Genomic DNA, 27,301 nt, shown 5'->3' on the forward strand with positions numbered 1-27,301 from the left:
TACACTCCAGCAAAGGTCACTTGCTTTAGGAAATATTCTGAAAAATGTGGAGAATGGTCTCCTAATGCTTTGATAAAGCTCAGGAACAAAGCATGTTTTGATTGCTTATTGTTTGCTTCCTCATGAAAGGCTGTGACTGTAAAACAGCAAGTCATAAGAACTTCTTGAGGGAAGTATTACTTTCTAAATAGCTCCTTAGTCTCTCCCTTTTTTTTTTAATTATTAAAACCCTTCACTCCTTCTGAGAAAATAAACTTCTTTCCTCCAATTAAAAAATCTGGAAAGTAATACAGATTTTCTACCTTATTTTTTTCTACTCTTACAAATGTATTTTATGCTTTGCTAAAATATGTCATTGACTGTATTTTCCTGTCATCATCTCAGTATGTACATTTTTTTTGTCATAGTATAAAAGAAAATGTTAATATGAAGTGACCACACACCACCAAAAAAACTTAATTAATATTAATAAGGAGCCCTTTTCAACAAGTTACAGCTAGAGGAATGCCAAACAGAAACATTTTTAAGTCTCAACTAGTAATGTGAAATACGCAGTAAGATCATGTGACAGGATTGTATTTCAGAACTTATTTTAGGGATTAAAACTGAGATGAGTCCAAGCAAAGGCCGTTAGGTACCTTTTTATCATCTGTTTCTGAAAATTATTACCCTTGATGAGATTTATATACCCTGTAATAGTTGGGTTTTTTTCTACTAATTTACTATTCTCCTCAATGATTTTGCCTGACTTTGATTCTCCCATGAAAATGAAGCACTGCCTTTTAAAACACAAAGCAGTCTATGTCTAGCGGGACTTTAAATAAAAAATGAAATGTAATTGTGGTCATCAATGGTTTCTCAGCAATATGTTTCTAGTGGAATGGATAAACCGTATTTTGTAATTAAGAGAAGGAAGGCTATTGTCAATCTTGGAATTTGTTCTCTATAGCAAAGCAAAGTCAATGTTAATCTTTGGTGCCATTTCTCTTACAGCTTGTGACTGTGCTCATACTCAAAATAACTGTAATGCAGATTCTGGTCAATGCATTTGTCCCCCTCACACTCAGGGACCAAAATGTGAATTCTGTGAAGAAAATCACTGGGGACTCTATCCTGAGCTTGGCTGCAAGGTATGATAGAGAGTGATGAAAAGCTATTTGAAGAATTATGTTAATGTCATAGTTGGCCTCTTGGTTTGAGAACCTCAATCTTTATTCTTTGTTTTAAAGTTACAGCTAGATGCTCACATTTTCCACAAAGTATTTATGGAGGAGTCTTCTGGGAAAGTTGTCTTTTAAAATACTGATTGGAGTGTATATGGAGGAGTCTTCTGGGAAAACTGTCTTTCAAAATACTGGCTAGAGTGCATAGGTTTACTGCATAGGTGCATAGATCATATTAAAACTTTGAGGTGTGTCTTCTAACTCTCATTACTTAAATAGTGATGCAGGAACAGGTCTGTAGCAGCAAGTAGCAGGACAGAACCTGGTATCTGAGCTAATCAAACAGTGATGATGCTGTAGTTTTAAGAAGAATAAAATCTAGTATATCCTGAATGTCATTGCACACTTTATTTGCTGAATATTTAAAAATATAATGGAATAAGGTAGCTCATGTTTCCTGAGTGGAGTAAAATGCTAGCTCAGGTCAGTCCAAGGAGCAGCAATGATTTTAGGCAATTAGTTCACCCTGTAAATTCCTGTCAGATTTGGCGTTGGGCCAGCCTTTACTTATAAATGTTGAGATTTTTTAAAAGTGTCAGAAGTACATGACTATAATGATTAATTTCAACGGCAAAACCACAAATATAATCAGCTTGACAAAGTCTGACTTTATATGTGTACTTGACAGTATAAGCATCAGCAAATTGAGCTTTTTTTTTTTTCCCTCTCTCCAATATTTTAAAGAAAGGATGATAAAATAGTCCTAAAACCTCCCTTCAAATTTTGTCATCTTACTGAATTATAGCAACTTGCTTAGCAGCCAAGCTTTAAACTGCTGGATAGTCAGCTATCAGCTCCTGCCATCCTTACCTAATGTTCTGCAAATACCATGTGCCTGATCCCTGGGCATTTCCCCTGCGTAGGAGGTGGTAGTGAGAGGCTAAAGATTTTTTAAGTTTTCCTTTGATATAGTGATTCCACTGCTCTTGCCAGAGATCAAGTTTAATTAAGACTGCGACTGCTCATTATTGCTAAGTTGTTAGCATTTCTTTTGATTGCAATTTCACAGTAATTAATGTGAAATTATGTTAATGCATTTTAGTTACTTTCTTGTGGCAACAAGCAATACTCTGATCTGCAGAGAGCAGCCCAGCAGAGGCTAACCTTGCTAAATGGTCTCTGTGGCAGGCTAAGATCTGGTGCACTGTCTCCTGGCAAACCCTAGAAGAGCTCCTATATGCTCCCCGAGTGCATGGAGCTTTGGGAGATGGTGTCAGACATGCAGCTGGTCTGTCTTTGCAACATAGACTGTATGAGCAGGATTTGTTATTATATTTTCTTGCAGCTTTTTCAGTGCTTGGGTATTGTGGTTGAGCAGGACTGCAGTCATGCTCTGCTTACAACCTGCTTCATCTTGCCAAGTGCTTCAGCACAGCTAATTGTACCTTATAGAGCTTATTTGTGCCTAACGCATATGGATTAAGATGGAGATCCATGCAAATAATTTCTACTTTATGATGCTTTAAAATAGGGCTTGACATTGAGCTATTGATCTTTATAGGTACCCAGGAGCCAAAGCCATAGGGTCAAAACTCTATGGGGTTAGACACGTAGTGTGTTATTAAAGTAAAAATTTTGCTTAATACAAAGAGTGTTACTGGTGAACAACAAATACGTGTGGAGAATGCTACAGGGTACATGGTAATGTTAATAGATTTTGTGAGCCTTTGTGTAGAGTGCTTTACAAGCTATAGCTTTTCATCTCAAAGAAAGATGAGGAAGAAAGACAACTGAAGTTGAGACATAACAGATGGAATGTGCTTTTCCGCCTGCACTTTCAGAAATAACCACAGAACAACATCAGGCTTGTTTAAGTAACTGCAGATGTGAAAATAAGACTAAATATTAGATCCGCTCTTCCTCAGAAAAGGATGACAAATTAAGTACATCTACTGCCCATATTTGTAATAACAACCTCATGTAAGGAAGGATGGGCTCTGCTGGGAAACAGGGTTGCTCTGGTGTTGAGCTCCTCTGCATTCTGAGCTTCCCACCTCTGAGGCAATGAGACCCTCAGTTCCTTACATGTAACAAATGAAGCTTGAGCAAGTTTCAGACCTTATTAGTGTTACTTAAAATCTTAAAAGAATGTCAGTATAAAGATTTTTTCTTCCTATTATGTTTATAAAATTATTCACTCAATACAATATTTCACCCAATATTTATATTACATTATTTTGATTTAGTTGCTGTCCTCAGTAATAATAAATCAGATAAAGATTTATTTGTTTTGTTTTATTTTATTTTGTTTTCCTGGAGATCCCTTTAACACCTTTGATTCTGAAATCCAGAATTGGGAATGAACAGAACTACTTACTTTTTTCAATCCACTGCTACTGGAAATTCAGTTCTTTGTTTTATAGAAACCAAATAATCCATTTCTGTGTGGGGGACTCCCTTTTTATCATTGTTTTATAATTGTCGGCAAACACTGAGCTTTTTAACCCACTCTAAACTGACTGTTCCTGTTCCTTTGTAACAAAAGTGTTTATAAATATTTGCTTTTTCCTCTAAGGCTTGCAACTGTAGTGGCATTGGTTCAACCAGTCTTCAGTGTGATGCATTGACTGGCCAATGCCCATGCAAAGTTGAATTTGGAGGACAAGACTGTTCGAGATGTGCGTTAGGCTACAGGGACTACCCGGATTGTGTTGCCTGCGACTGTGACTTGAGTGGAACCAAAGTGGAGATGTGTGACGATGCTGAAGGGCTCTGTGGTTGCGAAGAAGAAACTGGCATCTGTACCTGCAAGGTACTGAAACATTCAGATTTTTTTTTGGTTGACCGTGGAAGTTTATGGTCACATTACATAAGAATCATGGAAATCATAGAGCTGAAAGGAAGCTCACAAGACAATCTGGTCTTAACCCCTGCTTTGAGACATTTCTGAGTATACCTATAACAGAGTTTCTATGGCAGTGCTAAATAGTTTGTACAAGGAAAGTATATTTTCTATCCTGCCTGGAGAGATCTGATCTTTTATTATTTTCCAGATTTCCTCAATGCTTTTTTTTGAGTTTCACAGACCTCTGAAGACTTCATTGACAGGAAATGGACCATGGAGTTGGAGTGGGTGGCCGCTTATTGTACAATATGGCTGATTTATCAAGTATCTTAGCTTCCACATTGCCAGATATATCTGACTATAACTTGTCAACATAGTCCTTGTATTTTCAGAAGCTGCTTGTACCTGCTACCATGCGTGGCACTCTGGGGCTCTGCTGGTCAGCTCTCATTCTTTGCTCATTTCTCTGCATAACCTTGTTGGCTGGGAACACCTAAAACTTTTCAAGTTCTCTTTGGGATCTGAGTGGTTGAAGTTTCTAGTTTTGGCAGACCCACCACAGCTGTAGGCAGAAGAGAGAACATTACAGTAGCCAACATGCCACTGTCATCTCCCTCCTCAGGAACTGCTTAACACCCTTAGAGTTTGCTTCTCCTTGCTCCCTGTGCCTTGTTTTAAGCTGCCAGGTAATTTTGTTTTCAGGTTATGGTCATCAGACTACTCGGGCGAATGAGTCTCCTTCTCTCTTGGGTAAAACTCATGGAATTTGATGTTAATATGTGCTAAGAAGTCAGGATCACACCCTGTTGTATGCTCAGTTATTAAAAGGGTTATTTCTCACTGGCTATTGTACCGAATTCTTGCTCAGTTTGCTAACAGCCAGTGTGCATATGATAGAACGATTGGTTTCATTCTTGCCTTGTACGGGATATGGGATATTTCGCCGAATCCAAACCCAAATCCAAATACACAGAACTAGTACATGCTTGTTCTTTCTATTGCTTGCACTTACTCGGTGTAAATTGCGTTTGCTTGGTCTGTATGAAGCAATTTCTGTAACCACATCTTTCTTACAGGACACAAGAATCTTTTTTTCATGGATTATGCTGGTAAAGTAGGAATGAATGAAGATGCATTTGTCTTATTGTTCCTCTTAGCTGCTAGACTTCTGTCTGCTTCATGAAAGGCAAATGTAGTTTTTTGAATAGCACAGAGGACTGGCCATGAGTTCTGAGGCAAAATTTAGGTAGATCTTCTCTGGGTTTAGGAGAATGGTGCTCATGATTTAAATATCATTATATTCCTCTATCTGTAAATGCCTTTGTTTGCAAGAACACTGGTACATTAACTGTTTTAATGATACAATTTTTACATGTTTTATTTATCTCTCTTATTTTTCTCTGCAATCTCATTTGGTCTTGCAAATTGTGCCAGTAATAATGTTAATCCATAACTTATGTATTGTTTTTGATTCACTATGTAAAATGTTGTTTTCTCATTACACACAGGAAATTAGGGGAGAACCAGCTTACTACAGAAAAAAATAATTAGACACAATGAGCAAGAGAACAAAAATAAAAAATGTTTTTACTTCAAACAGGGAAAACCATGCTTCATAGAGTCTAGGGTATTGTGCTGCAAGAATTGCACTTTAGAAAGCAGTCACATTAACTGATAACATCTCAAAGTTTCTGAATAGACAACCTCTGATAAATAGGTGGTTCTTTTCTTAACATAAAAGCATAAATTCCCGATATGCTGCTTTGGAAGAAAATTACTTCATTCTCTCTCAAGAGATAGATAGAGAGCTCCTTCCATCCCTACATGTCAAAACATTTTAAAAAACTAATTAAATGTTAGAAAACTCCAGTGAAATAGGTATTGTGTATTAATCGCGTTGTACAAATGGAAAGACTGACATACAAAGAAGATTTTTCTGCTCATTCTCACATGGGTTTGTTAGATCTGCGAGCAGCTCATTCATTCAGGTTATTGAGGCTGCACTTTTGGTAATCAAAAAAACCTATAGTGCAGAAAAAAATCCAATAAGTACAAAACAGAATTTCAACATTTCTATATGATCTAATATAATGATGTTGCCGGTTCAAATTTATGTTTCCTCCACTAAGGCGGTGCTTAAGAATAGCTCAGGTATATAGTTAAGAGTAACCTATATATATTGCTAGTAGTGAAGTCTATATTCTAGTATTAAAAAAGGAAACATTAAATACAGATATTTAGTATTATAGATTTTTTGGAAAAGGTGAGAATCTGTTCTTGAAAGACTAACTGGTAGAACATAACTTGCTTCAGTGCTATAAACATGCACATCCTCAGTCGCCAGGCTCGATACAGGTGCCAGTCAACATTGACTGTATTTTTTTTCAAAATGATTTTTCAATTTGTACTTACATGTTAGGAACTGAGCTGACAAATAGGCATGTGAGGCTAGATCCACTGATTACAATTCACACTAAACAGTTTATTTGGCTTTGAGAGCCTGCTTTTCAAGGTGGAAAATAAAAAAATTCTGTTTTCAACATCAGTGTATTGTTGCTAATTTAGCCAGGAACTGAAATGTATGGATTTTGCTTAAATGTGTATTTTTTCCTACGTTTAATTAGAAAACAAAACAATAGTGTATAAAAGGGCAAAAATAAAAAGTATTGCACTAGTTAAACAAAATAAATATAATAATTAACTTACTGTTGTGTAGTTTATGTAGCCAGTTGTTTTTCCTATGAAAAATCATCTATGTCTGCTTCTGTGCTTTTTTTTTGTTTTGTTTTGCTTCTATCCTCCAGGAAAATGTATTTGGGCTACAGTGCAGTGAGTGTAAACCGGGAACTTTTGCTCTGTCAGCTAGCAATGCCCTGGGATGTACATCGTGCTTCTGTTTTGGGATGTCCACGTTTTGTTCGGAAGTAGAAGACCATGTGAGAATCCCTGTAAGTAATGTGATGTAAATACGCATGGGCAATTTGGTGTTCCTCTCATGGTGTTACACTGGTGCGCATAGGGTCGCATGTATTTTATGAGTCAGGCTCAATGTGGTCAGCTGACCTTAAATGGCAGTGACTTAGGGCAGAAGAGAAAAAGAAAGCAATACTTAAATGATAATAGTCCTGTTCCTGATTGGATTGTGTTTCAATCCATGCTTATTTTTTAATATGATTATCAATCAGAGGTGTTTCAACGTTTCTTGGCTTGGGCACCTATTACTCTAAGGGGCTACTGACTATTTCAAAGAAGCTAAAAGTGTTTCATACATTGCGCTGGGGCAGAACAGTTGTGTAGGATGAATCTGTTGCTCTTTGTGTCATAGATAACCTTGACTCCAGATCAGTCCATTCTGCATGTAGTATCTCAGAGTAACCTGACGGGAACAGTGGAAGGTGTATTTTCCCAATTACCTGACGTTTTATTGGATGCTGATGTTGTCAGAAAATATTTAAATACAGAAACATTTTATTGGAGGCTACCAGAACAGTTTCAGGGAGACCAGGTAAGATCATGAAATAACTGCAATGGTTTTTAGATGATTACTTTATGGTATAATAGTAAGTTCATCTAGGTAATGTTTTCTGTGTTAGTTCTATTATTTTTGACATTATGAACTTTCAGTGATTGAATTTATAGTAGTGTATATAGTAGTATAGTAGTGTTTACATTTCCCTTTCCTAATGAGTTTTTTCCCCTGTAAATGGATAACACCCATGTTTAATTACACTGTTACTCTTCAAAGATTGCATAGGGGCCAAAAAAGAGTGTATTTAATTTTACTTTATAACCCTGAAAGAGCTTTCAACCTTGACAGTGTATTCAGGATATAGAGCGTGGAATCTACTGCTCAGAAATTAAATGCAAATTGAGGGTACACCTTGAAAGGGCCTAAAAGGAAAACTTGTGTCTGCATTTTAGAAATACACATTTAACCTTGATGCAAAAACTGCTGACTTTGAGCCAATTTTCATGTTTTATTGCCAATTTTTCAAAGAACTGGCACTGTTCTGATGAGGTGAAAATATTTCTAGCTAGCAGCTATAACCTTGGCATAAATAAAAATAACATTTTTTTATCCAAACAGCTCATGGCCTATGGAGGGAAGCTGAGATACACTGTTGCTTTTTATGCCCTGGATGGCTTTGGAGCCTCGAATTTTGAGCCACAAATTCTAATCAAAGGGGGTCACACCAGTAAATTGGTCATCTATGTAGACATCCCATCTCCAGAAAACGGAGTAAGAAGCAATAAGGAAGTAGAAATGAAAGAGGTAAGCTAAAACATTGTGTGGAAAGGGGGAATATTTGTTTTTTCTGTGACAGAAAAAAAAGGGGTCTAAGAAAATATTTTGAAAAATACATACCTGACTTCAAACAGACTGAGTACATACACTGAGTACTTAACCTGCATGTTATGCACTCAGCTCAGGCATCATCGTCCTGGTCCTGAATTGTGGCCTGGCAGGAGCAGTAAGCTGCAGTAGTGCCACAGGATAATTTCAGAGCGCATTTGGTCATTAGGACCTTGGGAGGTGAGGTCTAGGATAAAGAGCATCAGTCTTCTCCTGATGGGAGGCAGGGTATGGGTATTTCTAACTGCTCATTATTTCTAACTGCACATGAGACGAGTGTTATGGAGCCCTAGTCCCCTGGGCCTTTGGCTTCCCCAGATCTAGACAGAAAAAAAATATATGCCTTACATGCCTGGATTACTTTTCTGTAGAAACTGGGTATGAAGTTGGGGGAAAAGGAAGAGGAGGAGAAATGATACAAAACTGTCCTGCATCAACATGCAGCAAGATTGGGGATGAGATCTTGGAAGCTTTTCTGTAGCCTAGAGTTTAGACATAGTAACTGAGTTTCTGAAAGTGTAAGGGTGAAGAGCGTTTTACCTTTAAATAAATGCATGGGTTTAAACACTTGTGATTTAATTCCCTTAGGATTCCTGGAAATATTTTAACTCTGTGTCTGACCAGCCTGTCTCACGTTTTGACTTCATGTCTGTACTAAGCAATATTGAATATATCCTTATCAAGGCAGCCTATGGCCAAGGATTACAGCAAAGCAGGTAAAACAATCATTAAGTGAATTTACTTATTGATTGCATTTACTGTAATTTAACCTAGAATTAATCTCAACTGATCTATACAATAAATAGTTAACTCAAATAGACAAACTTCCAAATTCCTATTTATGACCTTTGTCCTTTTTCCTATGAAAAGAAACCATTTATTACCTTTAATGGAAGCAGAATCCCCATTTAATTATTTCTGTAAAACACTAAATATCTCTGCTACTTACTTTGCTATAAAAGCCCATAAAAAAGCATAAAGATTTAGACAGTATTTTTCAGGGTGAGTAATGTATTTATAAGTTCTGTAAATGACCTTTTTCCCATTCTATTTTCATGAAATTTTTTGTTTTGTTTTGTTTTTTGTTTTGTTTTGTTTTTCATTTTCCAGTGGAAGAACTAAAATAATTTTCCAAGGTCTTAAGTTCATACAAATCTAGTGCTATTTTATTCTGTTTCTGTCCCCCGGGCAAAATATTCCCACCTCAGTGTTTTACCACCATTTTAAAAAGAACTAGATTACTCAAAAACTAGATTATTGAATGGAAGGGAATGGGATCTAATCATTGTTGAAAAACAACAAGACAAACAAAGATGCATTCAACCGAAATCCAAATTCATACATCTTTATAGCCGTGAAGGAGTGTAGTTCCACCTCCAAAATTTTTCCCATCTTATTTTCATGGATATTATTCACAGGGCATCAACTATCTTTTTAATAACTTGGTCCAAAAATGACTGGACTGAACTGCTGAATTTCTGTCTACTGTTTCTGGGACAGAATTTGTTCTTGCATGGAGATTTGCCAAGGCTTTCCAGACCAATGGGAACCAGCCTATATTGCCTTGAAATAGTTTGGATTTGGTTCCTGTAGGCCTTAATAGATCCCATATATAAATATAAAATCTTCAGATTTCAGAACTGAGATGTTTCTTTCTGGAAAAGAAGACCCTATGAGAAAATATATGGTAGCCTTATAGCCCTATGTAGGGTAATGTAATATGTTTGGATCTCAGGTTTGTTGCTAGGATTGCTCTAGATGTTAATGCTTTGTTTCTCATCCATGTATCTCTTGCAGAATAGCAAACATTTCAATGGAAATTGCAGTGAAGTTTGAAGAAATGCATGGAGGCAGAGACAGAGCTCATCTTATAGAGCAATGTAGATGTCCTGTTGGTTATGTTGGATTCTCCTGTCAGGTACAAAATCCTTGAACCTATTTTATGTGTATAATACTGAGATAATAATAGAGTTACTTAGAGGTTACTTGGCTTTTAGAAATATTTTCAATGTTGATAATCATTTTTTTTTTAATTTTATTTTACTCCTATATAGAGCTGTGCTCCGGGATACTACAGGGGGAAACATAAGGAGGTCAATGGAAAGGATCCTCACGCTCTGATAGCGCCCTGTGTGCCATGTCAGTGCAACAACCACAGTGAAACCTGTGATCTGGAGACTGGAAAGTGCTTGGTATGTGCATTTTATATATTGTGCTGGTTTTGCCTGAGTGTACACTCTCACAAACCTATTCAGGGCATTTTGGGAAGCAGTATATGGCTGTGCTATTTGAATAAAACATAATCCCCCCACCCATCCTCAAAAAAAAAGAATATCTTGGTAGTGTTTCCCTTAACAAAATTATCAAGGTTTTTGGGGGAAGGAGGGAGCATAACCTTTTCATAAATGTTATTTATTTTATTTTTTCTTTAAAAATGGCTTCTGTTTATCAGTTCAGTCTTACCTGTTTTGTTCTGAGACTTTTGTTCTGGTTGAGCTCTGCTTAGTCACATGAAAGAGGAGCAGTAAAGGGAGCAATGTGCTGTATCACACCACAGAGCCTAATTTGAAGTCAAATTCTTTGTCTCTCAGGAGTAAAATATCCTCTGGGTTGCTGTAAGTGAGGTTTTTTTTTAACATCCAGAGATTTAAAGTTTCCTCACTCCCTTAGGCTTTTGTGAATCATTCTTTCACTGCCAGGTTTGGCCTAAGTGATGGATTTGATACCATATTTTGAAGTTTGAACTTCATGAATGAGAATAGTGAGGCACAAATGCATAAATTTTTCACCCTAGTGAGTATTGGTCATTCTTCTTCTCAGCATCATGTTGCAGGGGTCACAAGTCATCTACATGTTAAGATTACTACTTAGAGACTTCTAGCCAAGTAATGATGGAAAAAGAGATGGTTTTCACCTCTGACTTTCCTGCTCCCATGCAATAGGAGCTATAGTTACTGTCCTCAGCTAACATCTAAAGTATGTGCAGTCACAAGAATATAAATCATAAAAAAGAGTATTTTTTGTTCTCTTAGGAGACTAAAATAAATTATTTAAATAAGATATGCTTATAATCCTGATTTAATGTTTTAATGTTAATAGCACGGCCTGTGGATCAGCACTGTCGACTGATTAGATAGCCTGTGTCTGTGGATCTTAACTATGGATGATCTTCATGGGTTAAAACTCTCATGTGCATTTGCTGTAACCTTGCAACTTTGTATTTTTGGTCCAGGTATCCAGTTTAATTTCATGCTAAGAGTTGCTTTTTTGTGGGAGAGTTTTTTTTTTTTTTTTCCTTTTTCTTTTTCTTTGTATGGTCATTTCCTGGTCTGATTTGGATGGAAGCAGAAATATGCAGACTTTCATGGAAGTTACGAACAGAAATTAGGTTAGCAGGCGTGAGAGGGCATTCACATAAGACATGAGATGTAAAATATGCCAGCATTCTTCTGATTTCGTATAAAAGGTTCCTTTGCCCAGCCAATGCTGACAAATGGTGACATTCGTGAGGGTTATTGAAGACTCTGCCATTTACTGACTGGAGAGAAGATGAAGTTCCTCTCCTTATTTGTGGTTGCTTTAAACTGTCTGAATTCCTTTCTGTGCATCAGGACTGCAGAGATAACACAGTTGGGGATTACTGCAGCGCTTGTGCCCCGGGCTACTACGGAAAAGTAATTGGATCTGTCAACGACTGCTCTCTTTGTGCCTGTCCCAGAGCCAACCCCGTTAGGTAACCAAAACTTATTAAATCCGGTGCTCATTTTAGCATTATAATTCAAGATGCCTTGTGCTGTGTCCCCCACAGGGACAACAGGACATAGTTTTAATTGCATCTCCTTAGTTTCTTGATGTTTGGAAGCAACTTGTTTTAGTAAATGGAAGTTGCATTTTGAGTTGTTCTGGTTAGTGATTATATTGGGAGGCTCTACAAGAAAAATGATTAACTGATAGTGTCAAATCACTCTTAAAGAGTTGCTCAGCGGCATGGAGTGTTTTGTAAATAATGAAGTAAGTTCCTTTGACATTTTAATTTTAAATTTGGTTCCTTTTATTCTAACAACAATACTTACATTTTTACTAAAGTTCAGGCTGTTTTTTAGGTCATGCAAGAATTTTTCATCAGATCAGTCCTAGATATATAGAACAAGTACTCTTTTGTTTGATATTTTTACACCTGTTTGGTAGAGGAACAATTCATCTGTTTTGAAAATCGAAGTTCTGTGCAGGCCGTTTTCCCTTCTGAATTTTGAAAGACATATTTGGCATTTGCTTTTGGACACTTGAATAAGAGTATGAGCCTCCCAACCCTTATGTTCTCAGACAAGTCTCAGCTAGATAAATGCTATAGGCATATCATTCTAGTTTTCTTTACTCTAGTTTTCTCATCTATATGAGGGGGATGGGAGAATGGATCAGAATCAGTGCACTTATTTATTTGGAGTATTTTTGGCAGAGGATTCTGTTGGCTACAAAAAAATCCATTACCACCTATATGGTTAGGGTGCTTACCAGTGGCCATGCAGAGGGCTAAACAGAGCTGGGAATTGCTCAGATGGACAGTGTGGGCTTCCAATTAAGCACATCCTCCAGGTGGTGATGATCCCCAAAACTGTCTTTCTGCAGCACCTCATGTCTCACAGCATCCTTGCTTGCCAACAAGAAGCCAGACAAATCGGCTGTTCTGAGGAGGGGGAAGTTTTAAATGATCCGTAAAAGATCTCTCTCAGTTTGGTTATGCAGCACTCATTTTTAATTGTCTTGTCTTTCAAGCTGTAGGCAATAAGCTGCTTTCCCAGGCTAAACTGTATTTGAGTAGCATTGAGAAATGCAAATTTTTGAAAAGCAAATAAATTCAAAGCACAAATTCTAGAGCGCTTCGTCAGAGCTGAGGATGCTGCTGCTTACAAAATCATCCCTCCATGGACCTGTACTCCCGAAGCAGTTCTCTATATGTTTGTTGTTGTTGTCGTTGTTGTTCCATTTATGTGCTAGCCATTCTTTTTTAATCTTTCCTGCAGTTTTAGTCCCACTTGTGTCCTGAAGGATGTTCATGATTACCACTGTGACGCTTGTCAGCCAGGGTATGAAGGACAATACTGTGAAAGGTGAGTTGGATAAGCTGGCTCCATTTACCACCAACCACAAGCACAGTTCTGATTAATATGAGCCATGTAAGTACTTGGAATCGATTAGCTGATTTTCATAAATAAACGTACACACAAGCGCTGAATGACGTAGTGGTTTGTTAGTTACTGATAAGGAACCAGTAATTACGAATCCCTTAGAGATTCACAGAGATGAAGAACACCTTCCGGTTTGGGATAACCTGGTGACAGCCCGCGTCCCGTTCCTCCCCCCAGGTGCTCCCTGGGGTACTACGGCGATCCTCGGGTCGCCGGTGGCAGCTGCCAGCCGTGCCGGTGCCACCCCGGCGGGTCTGCTCATGGTGACTGTGACCGCGCCACGGGGCAGTGCGCCTGCAAGCCCGGCGTCACGGGGCGCCTCTGCGAGGAGTGCGAACCCAGGCATCTCCTGGTGGAAAACGAGTGCGTCTGTAAGTGTCTTTAAATGCGTTTCTTTCCCAGTGGGTTTTAGTTGGTTCCAGCAGGGGTTTACATGCACATGGCTCTTCCCTGTGTGTGTTTTCTGACATGCAGCTTTACTCTTCCTGTGGTGCGTTTGTCAAGGAAAGGTATTTTAATACCTTTGGTGTTGCACTAGATGATATCTCAAGGTCCCCTCCAGCATCAGCCAGGCTGTGATTTTGTGAAGGAAGAGGAAATTACAGTCCCATCGGGCTTAATGCTGCCTTTTGCAGTGCTACAGTTAAGTTTCAGGATTAAATCACTTCAATACTTACGTATTTGCTGCTAGTAGCTTAATTTTATTTATTTGCAAATGTTAAGTTCATGTTATTTGCTCTTTGGCAGTGAGACTGCTGCAATGCCAGTTTTGGAGTCATTTCAGTTAGGTGGGCATACTTCACCAATAGAAACATTATATATTGGGATGGGATGATAGAAAGATCAGTCAGGTATAGTAATCTGCTTTTACTATGAATTGAACTGAATGTTTGAACTCAAATTTTGCTTTATAAGTAATACAAGTTCCCAAAATAAAGGAAATTGCACCACTGTGGACCTAGTCTTATTGTCTTCGTAACCTTTTGGTGAACATATGTGGTGTCACCTTGGATTTACAGCAATATTGCCAAATAGACTCAATAAGCCTATAGTATAGCAAACAGCTTAATAGCCAGTAGGATATATAAGGCTCGATTGGGTGCCAAACCAGGGAGAGTATGTTTGCAATAGACCTGTTTTGGGAATTGATAGGAGGGAGCAATACGGTAAATGTATATATTCAAAACTATTATGCTCAGTCTTAGTGTAGATATGAGGGCGCATTGTCTATAAATAAAAACAAATTTCAGTATTTAGTGGCTTTTGAAACTAATTTTATTTGCTCTTCTTAAAATTATTTTTTAGCTTGTGATGACAACTGTACGGGCATTTTGTTAGACGATTTGGAAAATCTCGACAAAGCAATACTTTCAGTGAACCTCACTGGTGTTGTCCGTGCACCCTATGGGCTATTGTCAGAGTTGGAGAATGCCACAAAGTATCTGAAGGTAAAACAAGCACACTGGTGTTGGAAATATTTAGTCCTTTAAAGCAAAACTTGTAGACACTCATATGCCAGGAGCTTAGCAAAAGCCCTCCTGAAGTTCATGGCTTTAATGTGTGAATGTAGAAGTGATATCAGATGAAGAACATTATATTGGTATCAGAATAAGCCTTATGCCCTTTGGCTGTCTATATTACTTTCTTTTTATTTGTTACACTTTCATTTAAGTGAACATAGCAATATATTTTTCCATCTGCAATGAGATGCTACTATATGCTTCTGAGATGTGTTCTCACGTCAGCCCCTGGAAAGACAGCTAAGCTCACTGCAGACTAGGCACCTTACTCGCAGCACCTCTGGGTCAATAATCCTGCAGTGAAGTAGGAGAGCTGTTAGGGGAGAAAGATTATCTTCCCCTTGGCCCTTTTGCCAAAGAGGCATCTCCTGAGGCTTATCTCCACAGGGAGGAAAGGGTCCAGCAGGCTGCTTCTCTGTGACACCTGGCTTGCTTTCCTATGCCTGTGTGGCAGTGGCAGGTTGCTTCCTCTGTCCTCTGTCTTGGGGGACAAAAACTGAGAGGATTCTTCAGCATCAGAAGTCCTCAAGCTGCCTGTGGTTTGAGCCTTTCTTCTGGCCTCCTTTTATCCAATAAATAAAGTATCATGTTTTGTGGTCCCATCTAAAATATTAGAAGGCCACTTAATGTTGCTAAGTATTAAGTTCCTGTGTTCTCTGCAAAAAGCCAAAGAGAATCCTCCTCCCTACTTCTAGATCATTAAAATGAGCACATTTATTGCAAAGAGTCTCTTCAAGAATAGTTAAAGCAAGAGAAACTCTAAGATAGAAGGAAATTACATTCTTCTCTAATTTCTAAAATATACCAATAAAAGTCAGAATAATCCAAGCCTTTGTATGCAGCTGGATTATGCAAATCAAATAATTTGAATTAAAAACTTCTCTTATTTAAAATGTGAAGTAGACTGAATTCCAATTAATGTACATTCAGTATCTAGCAGCTACTTATTACTTTAATTATAAAACAAAGTCATATTTTATGCAAAAATTAAAGCAATTTAAGTTTCTTCTTCAGGGCATACATGTTCTTGTTCAAATCAAAGCCAGCTGTTCCCTCCTTTGGAAATGAGATATTTAGGGGTGCTAAAAATGCTACAAAATGTCTTCGTCTATTACTACTGTATTTACATATTAGAGTTATATATGGTTCTGTTGTGGACGGTCCTGTTTTTGTGAGACCACAGTGTTTTTTAAACAAGTTAATCTTTAGAGTATTTTGGTAGTTGTCTCTTATTTTTCCTCTGTTTTGAAGCAGTTATTCCTCTCTTTCTAACTGCTCTATGATTTCCTTCCTTTTTGGCCTGTACAGGAGTAACTGTAATAACAGGCATCTATTATGCAATATCTGTACACAATTTTCTGAAAGCCAGAAAATCCTCAGGTTTATTTATCTGGATTGCAGATCTTACTGAAGTCCTGTCCACTTCACTGTTAGTGACATGCCTCATGCTGGCTGCCCAGGGACTTAATGTATTCCTTTTTTTTCATACATTGGGTGTGGGCCTTCCAAAAATGAGAAAGTCATCAAATCAGACCATGTACTTGGCGTTGTTTCTCTGTCTCATGTTAAAATGCCCTCTGCCCTGCCACAATGCTCAAACAATCTGAGGACCTCAGTAATTCTGTTTTTTTTTTTTTTATTTATTAAGTTAAAGCCTCCTGCTTTTCTTTAGCTGACGTACATGGCCATATTTGCTGTCCTATTTTGGCTTTTCCCATTGTGTTCTTAAAAACACCTTGCCATGCTTTAGCCCAAATGGCCCAGGAGCTTCAGCTTCTACCTCCCTTCTGCTTGTTTTTTCTTCCTACTGAGGAAAAGATTCTGAAAGACTCAGTAGACACAAGGCTGAGTTGGTTCTTTAAAAAGTTTGACAAAATAATATTTGTATTTAAAACATCTGACTCTGAAAAATCTGAAAACTAAATGTATCCTTTTCCCAGACTTGTCCTCTCTGTAAGAGATGCCTTGTATTTCTTGGCTTTAAACTTTAGAGAAGTGATACTCCATTGCTAGCCTTGATTGTCCCAAATATCATACACTGTGTACAAATATCATATGCTTTTTGTGGCCTATTTCTTGCTGTAACAGAGCAGCCTTGAGGGCCGATGCGACTTACTGACTTTTCACTGTTGAGATGTTCCCCAGAGCTGGGCTGCTTGGGATCCCCATCATGTCTGGAGCATCCACATCCCAAACTCAAGTGGCATATGCTGGGTAGAAAAGACATAGAAAAGCACATGTCTGGACAAACCAGCTACCCTAAGAGTAATTTCTGGGGGACTGTAAGGAAAGCATTTAATCAAATGGGCCTTTGAGTTCCTCTGAGTTAATTATTTTGGCAGCTGAGCCCTTGGTGAAGGAAAGCAGGACCACATGATGCTTCCCGATTTCATTAATCCAGAGGGTAATGGATCCAGAGATTTACTTTTGATATATATATATATATATATAAAAGCTATACCTTGTTGTGTGTTGTATGTAATCACTTTGCATCATCTCATATGCCTTGCAAATCAGTCATTTAAAACAAACAGAGCCCTGACAGAGTCCTGGAACAGGCTGCCCAGAGAGCTTGTGGAGTCTCCTTCTCTGGAGATCTTCAAAACCCGCCTGGATGCCACCCTGTGCCATGTGCTCTAGGTGTCCCTGTGTGTGCTGGGTGGGGGGCGTTGGACTAGATGACCTCTAGAGGTCTCTTCCAACCTTGAGCATTCTGTGAGTCTGTGGATGCTATCAATGGTGTGCATAATTATTTTCTCTCCAGTAATTTTCTGGACAAAAAAAAAAAAAAGTCCTTAAATTGTTGTGCTGCTTCTTACAGGCATCTGTAGTTCCTAGAGAAGATCCAACTTATTTACTAGCTACAGCAAAAGAAAATCTCTTGAGTTTATCAGGAAGCCTTGATCAACTGCATGAAGAGGTAAGTGCTTGCCTCTATTCTTGCTCTTTGTGGAGAAGTCTTTGGGGACTTCCTTAACATTGTGCAGAAATGAGAGAGCTTTGTTTGGAAATTATATCTACAGAGTTCACTAACATTCTGTTCATTCTGCAGCTTTTCAGGGGAAGGCACTTATCTGCTCTGTGGAATCCTTTGGTGAACTGTAGTGTTTTGTGATACTATACAGGAGGACTTTTTTGTTCTCTACCGGAGTTCAGAAAACCTTTGTATTGTGGTCACTTAAGGCCTTAAAATTGAAGAATTGAAGGAGATAGATACCTATTTTTCACTGATTCTAACCTGTGGAGATTCTTTAACATTATGCCATTGACTGAATACTTGCCAAAAAGCCTTATGAACATGTAGTACTGTGCTTAAAATGCTTTCAGTGGAAAGAAATCCATTGCAAATGCACAGAAAAATACGCAACATTTATATCCTTTATTGCACCTCAACACAATAAAAAATGTAGATAAGAAAATATGGATAGTACTTAGCCATTAGACCTGATTTGCTGGGGGTATATACTTAATTTAATTGGGTACTTCCACTAATAGTGTTGTCATTGCTAAAAATGGTGTATCCAGAAGAGTGATTTTCTTACATTTACATTAATCTGTGCTTAAGAATAATTAGTGCTTACTTTGTTAAAGGTATAGCTTTGATAATTGTGATTATTGATCATGAAGTTAGTGGATATAGCAAATTTTTACTGATATCAGAGAATGAAACTTTAAAAATAATTAAATTCTAGGTATCTCAAATACCTATAAACATCAGGGATTTATGAATCAGCTAATACTGCTTTATCAAAAAACATTGATTACTTACTTAAATTAGTCATCAGGTATTGAAAAATTCGTGGGAAATGTGTAGAGAAATATCATGAATCTGTTGGTGTGTTTTAGGAAAACTGTCAAAGATTATCTCTGATTTTATTCTAGTCGGCTAGAATTTTGAAAAAAGCTTGGCAGCTTAACACAGTGACTCAGGAAACCAGGAATAAAAGTCAAGAACTGACTGGATTTATTGACACTGTACATACAGCCATCAAAGGTATCTGGCTTTTAAGATATTTCCACTTCATTACAGAATTTAACTGCAGCTCTTCAAGAACTGTTTATAGCAAAAATTTGTGCAAGGGTTTCCCACATCCTCTTCTATTAATGGCATGGTCAAATTGTTTGCTCTTCTACTTAGAACTTGCTGAAGCAGCTCTGTCGCTCAATGAAACCCTGGGTCTGGGTCTCCCACTATCAAATGCTATGTCTCAGAGCCTGCAGGATGACATCTCTGCCATGCTGGATACACTGCGCAGGAAAGATTTTGTTCAACAGCAACATAATGCTACCGGCATCCTCAAGTAAGCATGGTCTACTGGAATCTTTATTTATCATGTTCAGTACTTCTTGGAGAGGTGTCTGAAGAATCATTGTGCCATGAAAATAGCTTGTGTTACAAATAAGTAGCCCAGTCAGAGCAATGGGAAGCCTGGAGCTGGAGTTAACGTTATTTGGAGATCAGCTGGGCATCGTGCATGGCCTACTGTATTCAGTATAGCCAGACATCTGTTTGTTTGCACACATTGCTTTAAATGGAAAGACCTACTGGTTTCAGTCTGATTCGGATCTGTCCCTAAGACCCGTCCCTTTGGGCAGAAAGGTTTGGTAGAGCTCAGGTGGTCATAAGCCAGGTCTGGTGAAGGACACTCACTGACGCTGAGGTATGGCCACTGTTATTTTTATCAGGTAGATTAGCAAATGAAACTAAGGCATTTGTTCCAGTCCCCTGAGCCACTGGGCAGGATTCTCACTCCTCTGTCTTGATTGGTCACTTTTTAAAGACTACTCTAAAGTGGCTTTTGTTTTCATTACTTATTACTACTTGCTGCTAGACTTGGCAATACAAAAAGTTGTGTATTTCAGTAAAACTTCTGGAAGTTGCAACTTCAGAAGTACTCAGTATAGCCTGAGTTCTGTTCCCCTCAAAATCCTTAAGAATCTTAAGATTAACTTGAGAATGGTGTTCTTCTGAAAATCTGACTTCTCCTTTTTAAGTGTTTTGTGTCAAGAGAGACAGAATGTTTATGTTCTGTAGCATATCTGATTTTATTCACCAGCATCCCCTGCTTGTCCTTGTACTGAGTATTAAATTGTACAGGACCTAAATGGATATAAAAATCAACTAGAAAGATACAATTCATTCTTGGACTTATTAGGAACTTCGAATAACCTTTTTTTGTACTTCTGAAAATGTCTCGATATGTACAGTATTGAATTATTATTATTGCACAGTAACAGAATGTTCTCTCTCAAAAGCAGCTCAAGCTGCTATATAAGTCATTTGTAAATTAACTTCAGTTGTAGGCTATCTGCTGAAATTTCTGAAAGTTCTCTGATAAGTGAACTTGAACAGATTGAAGAAGAGGGTTAATAGGATTTATGAGAGAATTTGCTCATCGAAATTTATCATGCAATGCAGCTGAAAATTCAAAACTCTTAAATAAGCAGCTTGACAGTTCATTTTTTCAGGGAGTAGTAGTGACCTCATTGTTCATAGTAGACAGACTTGGTGATGATATGCTATTAAGCAATATTTATAACTGAAATCTCACATTTGCTACATAAGGCAAAGATCACAAGGTATTTGAAATAGAGGCTTTCTACTGTACACCAGAATGAAAGCCATTACTGTTTTGCAAAATGTTTTCAGTCTTGTGTCTTTTGTAAGTTTATGGCTTCTGAGTGGAAGGACTATGAACTATTAGTTTAAAGAAATACATGCAAATACACTTCTGCTATTCAATAAGAGAGATGGAGTGTGTTTTACTGCTTGTAATCAAGCTATACATGAGATTTCTTTTGCTTCAGCTAAAGATATATCTGATTTGAAACCAGTGTGCAGTTTATGTATAAGAGAAACCAAGGATTTGCCTTTCAGGATCACTTGCAACTCAGTTGCTTGAAAATACAGAAATGTCTGCATGGAGGTGTAAATATTCCCAAATAGAGCAGCTGAAGCAGTTAACAACTGACTAATCTGATCATGTCATCCTGCATCGTGCCCATTACGGATTTCAAAACATGAATGTAGAGCTCACTCGTGTCAGTGGTCATCTTAATAGGATCATTTATTCTTATTAGATATTTAAACATTTCAAGACTCCTGAGTATCAGTGCTATTGTTATTTGTGGATTTCCGGTGTCACCTCTTCTGATGGCTTTGATTCCAATATTCAAAATATGCCAGAAATTCCGAAATTCAAAACATGAATCCCTGCAGTTGAGCCATAGGTTATTCCCAAAGGAATGCTTCACAGAGGTTTTCACGTGGGCAGCGTCCTAAACAAGTCCTAGCAAATGTGCTTTGAATTAAGTCTTTTCCACCTCTAAGCAATAAAGTTTGTGAACTCTGCTCCCTCGCCACATGCACAATTGTTTCTTTTGTATGGTAAGACAAATAACTTGGTGTATGCATGCTATTAAGGGAAAAAAAGTGAGCTTTTATAAGAATATGCATTTAAATTAATATGGAATAGCCTCATTTCCCCTTAGGAAATCATGCCTGAATCTCTTTCCTTCTACATTTATTTATTTTCTGCTCTCTCTCTTTGTCAGAGCTGCAGAGAGTTTGTTAGTCCAGGTTCAGAAAGAGTATCTTAAACCCCAGCAGGAGCTTGCGGAGCTAGAAAAGGATGCGAGCCATCTCTTATCGAAGCACAACAGCAGACTGCAAGACGCCCAGGACCTGGTGAATGAGGCGCTTGCTAACATCAATGAGACCAACCGCTTGTTTCCTCTTATCTCTAGCAACATGGGCGACCTAAACGTAAGGCTGGAGATTTTGTGGCTGTTATACGAGGAATATCAAATACAGAATTATTTTGAAAGATGTTTTTAGATGTAAATAAAGCTTACGATTTCTTAACGTGTTAATATATATGATGCCTTAAAAGCCCAAAGAAAAATGAAAACCTGTTTGAAATCCCCCCCCCCAAAAAAATAAGGTAATATGTGAAATCATCTGAATCATCTGTACTAGTTGATTTTACAATCTACCATTAAATAAATTGATTTATTCTGTAGGACAAAAAGCTCTATATAAAGGAAGGTAAAGAAGCCTGCACCATGCTCATTAAAGAAGGAAAAGCCCTAGTGAACGTTGCTGCTGCTCTTGCCAAAGATGTAAAGAACTCTACATCTGTAAGTTCCTATGTAGTTTCACAGCACTTTTGATGTTATCAAGTGAATTTTGTTATTTTTTTAAAAAAGGAAACTGTTTTGCTATGTAGAACCTGGAGACACACCAGGATGGGCTAGTCCTCTGGAGTACCAAGCTGCGACAGCATGTCGACAAGCTGGTCATGCAGATGTCCACACGAGGAGTGCTGGACCTGGTGTATAGAGCCGAGGACCACGCTGCTCAGGTCCAAAGACTTGCCAATATACTAGAAAGGTGAGAAACTCAAGAAATATGAGCTCAGAGGAGACTCTACTACAGTGTCAAATTTTGTTTGTATAGGTAATAGCTTAATCCACTAAGGGAATGTGATCAATTTTTCTCCCCATTTTAGTTGCTTTTCACTTCTACTGCTGTGCATGGTGTTTTTACTACATGACAGAGAGAGAGCGTTGATTTGTCTTATGTTGCTAATGGATGACTTGTAGATTAACTGGTGAGCTATTAAATGCCCAGGGGCGTTTAAGCCATTATGGTATGACTTGAAAAGCTTGCAGTCTGTATATGAATACTTCTTTGACAATATATCTCTGAATATCATTATGAAGCTATTCTTGCTATGCCTCTATTACTGTTGCTTTCAAAGCTTCTTGCAGAGGTGAGTGGGCTGCAGTCTCAAGTGCATTCAAAGGCACCCTTAGAGCTTCCATGTTGGAAAGTCATTCCAGTTATCTCAGTGGAAAGGAATTCTCTGCCCCATTTTTTCCCTAGGATTCTTGCTGTTCTATCTTTTGAAATCAGCACATATGTGTGTTAAAAATTAAATTATATCAGAATGGAAAAAGTACATATATTTTAAACTTAGGGATGGAAAATTCTGCATTGAATAATAGTCGAGCGACTCTGCGGACTTCAGTGCAGCCAGACAAATTCAATAAAGCAAAATTTGATAATGAATAGCTTTCAGATACTCATATTTTCCTGCTAAATTCTGTATTTTTCTACACTGCTGGAAAGCTCCAGCTAGGAGCCAGTGTCTTTTCCATTCTGTTTAGGTTATGGAATTTGCTTGTTCTTCCTATAGAGTGCTGCATGTGGCTAAAAAAAAATATTTCACATCTTCAGCCTAAAATCAGGAATTGAAAACCCTTTATGCAACCTAGGACAAAGTGTGTTCATTTTTCCTGTGTGCCTTATGTTTTCTATCAACACATGCTATAACTGAAGACATGGAGGTTGTTACTTGATTATAAATATATAAATGAAAATAAAAAATCACTTGCTAATTCTCTGCTTCAGTGACATCTCTAAAGTAAGAAATAGGACTTTGAATGCTACAGCTGCTGTATACACCCATTCTAGTGTTAAAAGTGTGATTGAAAGAACCGAGATTTTGGCAGATGATGCTTCCAGAGTTGTGAATGGCCCCTTGGACTTAGTGAGTATCTGCATTAATATCTCCTTTACATTTCTCATTTTGGAATATTTTTTTCTTACACTCTTTTTTCAGCTATCTCCTTATTCACTTTCCCCTTTTCTGTTTGTGTTTAGGTATTCCCAAGCAGAAATGTTTTGCTAATTAGAGGCACTTGATAACCAATGTAATTTTTTGTCTCATCTACCATTCCTCTGTCATACAAGGTTATCGGGTTGTTATTAAAACAGTAGATTACAAAGACCTGACCAATTATCCACTACTTGACTCTATTATTTTAATATTATTACATTTTCAAATGTAATCTCTTTCAATTTTTCATGATTATGAATCCCGGTTGCCTATTGAATGGACCGTGTTTTACACGTCTTGCACATTATGCCTGGAGAAAAAACGACATAATGCGTTTATTACATAATGGTCATTCGTGCAGACCTCATCGATTTGTAAGCTTGTACAGCGGTTGTGTAATTTATAGCACTGTTTGTGTTAAAAAAAAACATGAATAACAAATCTTTCCAAGTACTTGCCCATGTTTTCCAGATGGAGAAATGGGTTTAAAAAAAAAAATTAAAGGCTGGAACTTTCAAGTATGTGTCTTTAAAATGCTCAGTTTCGAGAATTTTTTCATGAAATCAGACCTAGAATGATAGCTCTTACTGATATTTCAGAAGATGGCCCTGAATCATCAAGAGAGCTTAAACTACCATTTGCTGGGTTTTGTTTCTTTTTCTTTTTCTTTTTCTTTTTTTTTTTTTCCCCTCCATATTGAAACACAAAAAGTTGCAGTGTCGTCCCCTGGAGAAACTGCTGCAATTCAGAAACTGCTGGCTTTCTTTGTTTATTCCTAGTAAGGTAGTTAACAGGAAATCTCGTGCAGGAGAATGTTCAGTAACTTAAGAGAGATACCTGAAGATACTCAGATATTTTGGGTTGAATCTCTTTTTTCATATGTGACAACTGATGCTTGTTTTTTTTCAGAGGGAGGAATCTTATGGTCTTCTTGGAAGAGAAACTCTACTGCTTAGCTCTGAATTTCTGAATGAAGCTAAAAATCTGAAGAAAAAAAGTGATGGTCAGTTTTTAGAATTTACATTTCTGTTTCAAATTCTTTTTCTATTTCTTTTTCTTATTTTATGGTTAATTTTTCCATAATGAGCATAAGCTAAGGTAAAACACTTGCACGTGAATATGCATATATTTTCATACAAATAAGATTAGCATTGTACTGTGGAGTCATTTGTCAATGTACCTTTTGGTTAAGAACATAACTTTTCTCTGCAAACATTTTTAAAATTGTCCTTTGCTGTATCTCATTTCCCTCCATCCAACGCTTTTTTTAAATGGCTGTTTTTCCAAATGCAGTGAAGTAAGTCATTAGTTATTGGGCTTGAAGACGAAAATGATTTTCTGAAGAAATCCAATTACCTTAGGAAGAATACTGAGTTTTATCTTATAAATCATGGGTTGTGCATATAGGATGATATATTTTAAACCCGTTTTTTCTTGCTTATTCTACTCAGGTGGCATGTTACAAGCTGAACTTTTTATTTCTGTACAAAATGCTTTTTGCTTTAAAGCTCCTCTGTAAATTATAACATCATTTTAGTTTCCTATTACTCAGAAGAGGTCTTGGAGTCTGTACCACAGAAGTTCAAAAACATTTTGAACACAGATTTTATTTAGGAGTCTGTCTGTAAGAGAGGTTTTTGAGAAAACTGGAAAGAATTAAAATGTTTCACAGAGGTGAAATTATAATTGCAAAACAGACTTTATAAAGCTGCTGTTACTAAAAACAAATAGGTATTTTGTAATTCAGCTGAACCAAATACATACCTTTTTGTTACTTCTATTTTACACATTTTTCTAGAGAGAGTGTTCTGCAAACAGCTTACAAATACAAGAAAGAAAAACACTGTCTCCTTCTCCTGCTAGATATCACAAAAAGTCAAGCACATCATTGCTATTAAAAATGCCCCCTTGGAATCAATTTAATTTATAGGCTTTTCTTAGTATTTCGGTCTTACGGAATTGGCCAAAAAAGAATAACTTTAAATGGAACAGTGCCCACAAGAGCTCATCTCTGTATACTGCAGAAGCAAATACAATCTGCATTCTTGTTTGCAAACAGCTTTCTGTTTAAGAAAACAAAAGAATTGATTAAGTAAATGAATGCTTGTTATCTGTATGGTTTGTGTGAATAGTATGGTACTAATATTTATTTGTGCTTAGAAATATCATCATATCTATTTCTTCCAACAGGCTTTTTGTCTGGATTGAATGGCTTAAACAAAAGGGTAGAAAAGATTCAAGAAAGTACTAATAAAATTGTCACCCAACTTAATGAGTCCTTGGTCACGCTAAGAGCATTGCCTAATGGTAAGTGAAATCTACATCGACATTCTCCTCCTTACTACCGACTGGCACAGTACCATCCTAATAAAATCCTGTTTGTAATCTGATGGGAGAGCCTTAGCAATAAACTAGACTGGAGGCTCATTTAGCTTTCTGCCTTGCAAGTAATGTTTTCCATTTATTTAGTAAACCCATTAAATATAACTGGGTTATGATATAAGGCCTGTAGCTTTATTCCCATTTAACACAGCTGTATATCAGGAAAAGTGGTGGAAGGGGTGGAATTACAATAGTATAAGAAGGGAATCAGGTCCTGGAATATTTAATATCCTGTGGAGGGAAATTTTATAATATACAGTGACTTTTTAATTTTATTTTGATAGCTTGTTTCAAACCCATCCATAGTGCACCATAAATCCTATAATGTGTATCTAAAGTTTTGCTATTTTAAATTCTGACTTAATTTAACTGATTAGAAAATTCTTGTGTTTTTCCAAAACCAAAAATAGTCTTTTTTCAAAAATGGCCTGAAGTTCATGAAAGCTAATACAGTAGATTTCTTCAAAGTCTTAGATAAGAATCTCTGAAATAGTTGGCAAACGTTAATAACATTTTTAAGACCTAGGAACATTCATAATGTCATGGTGCATCAGTTATTGTTGTATTATATATCCAGATTAAAATGCTAGTCTAAAGCTTTAGAATTTCCCATTTTAAACTCTTAGCTCATGCTGAAATGCAACGTTAGTGATAAAAGTTACACAGAATATTAATAGCAGGATGCTGTCAGACATCAAACTACTCACAGAAAATGAAGGCGTCATTAAACTCATAGGACATTCCTCCTTAGTCGGCATAATTGGACTTTAGTTTTGCTGTTATATTTCTTGAGATTGTCTTTATTTTTTGCTCAGTGGTATTTCCCTTTACATAGGGGACTGGAGGTGAGGGAGGATCCCTGAAGAACTAAAATGGGTTCTTGTTTTGAGCCAACTGCAGCATCTGCAGCACCCTGACTTGGCACTGGGGTGCAGGGGCGAGCTGAGGATTGAAGTGGTTCTTTCTGCAGAAGTGATCGTCACCCCAAGCCAAGCAAAGGGGTTTATAGGCCTGCTGCCTCCCAGCTTTCTATAGGATTCAGGATATGAAGCTCAGACTGTGAGGCTGGATGCCATTCAAGGCGTCTAAAGTTATGAACCTGATGTATTCATAGGATCTTTCTGTTGGGATGCAGAATCAAGTTCCCCATCTGTCCTTATGTCATATTCAGAGCCGGTCAAGAGAAAAGCCATATGGTAAAAACACAACAACAACAACAACAAAATC

General features: G+C 37.4%; 1 protein-coding gene across 1 annotated transcript in view; it reads left to right on the forward strand.

Annotated features, from left to right (window-relative positions):
- Nucleotides 1-27,301, forward strand: part of LAMA1 (laminin subunit alpha 1) — a 79,156-nt gene that overhangs the window by 32,736 nt on the left and 19,119 nt on the right. The window contains exons 22-42 of the mRNA XM_088524118.1: nucleotides 994-1,130; nucleotides 3,739-3,975; nucleotides 6,813-6,956; nucleotides 7,334-7,513; nucleotides 8,096-8,281; nucleotides 8,951-9,078; nucleotides 10,160-10,280; nucleotides 10,417-10,554; nucleotides 11,974-12,095; nucleotides 13,384-13,470; nucleotides 13,726-13,919; nucleotides 14,854-14,996; nucleotides 17,890-17,988; nucleotides 18,951-19,062; nucleotides 19,207-19,369; nucleotides 21,624-21,834; nucleotides 22,092-22,208; nucleotides 22,298-22,461; nucleotides 23,485-23,623; nucleotides 24,602-24,695; nucleotides 25,883-25,999. Coding sequence (XP_088380244.1) covers nucleotides 994-1,130; nucleotides 3,739-3,975; nucleotides 6,813-6,956; nucleotides 7,334-7,513; nucleotides 8,096-8,281; nucleotides 8,951-9,078; nucleotides 10,160-10,280; nucleotides 10,417-10,554; nucleotides 11,974-12,095; nucleotides 13,384-13,470; nucleotides 13,726-13,919; nucleotides 14,854-14,996; nucleotides 17,890-17,988; nucleotides 18,951-19,062; nucleotides 19,207-19,369; nucleotides 21,624-21,834; nucleotides 22,092-22,208; nucleotides 22,298-22,461; nucleotides 23,485-23,623; nucleotides 24,602-24,695; nucleotides 25,883-25,999 — 3,033 coding nt within the window. The remainder of the gene's footprint in view (nucleotides 1-993; nucleotides 1,131-3,738; nucleotides 3,976-6,812; nucleotides 6,957-7,333; nucleotides 7,514-8,095; nucleotides 8,282-8,950; nucleotides 9,079-10,159; nucleotides 10,281-10,416; nucleotides 10,555-11,973; nucleotides 12,096-13,383; nucleotides 13,471-13,725; nucleotides 13,920-14,853; nucleotides 14,997-17,889; nucleotides 17,989-18,950; nucleotides 19,063-19,206; nucleotides 19,370-21,623; nucleotides 21,835-22,091; nucleotides 22,209-22,297; nucleotides 22,462-23,484; nucleotides 23,624-24,601; nucleotides 24,696-25,882; nucleotides 26,000-27,301) is intronic.

This window comes from Tinamus guttatus, unplaced genomic scaffold (genome assembly GCF_059628265.1).
Source record: "Tinamus guttatus ecotype Peru unplaced genomic scaffold, ASM5962826v1 Tinamus_guttatus_pri_ptg000203l, whole genome shotgun sequence".
Lineage (NCBI taxonomy): Eukaryota > Metazoa > Chordata > Aves > Tinamiformes > Tinamidae > Tinamus > Tinamus guttatus.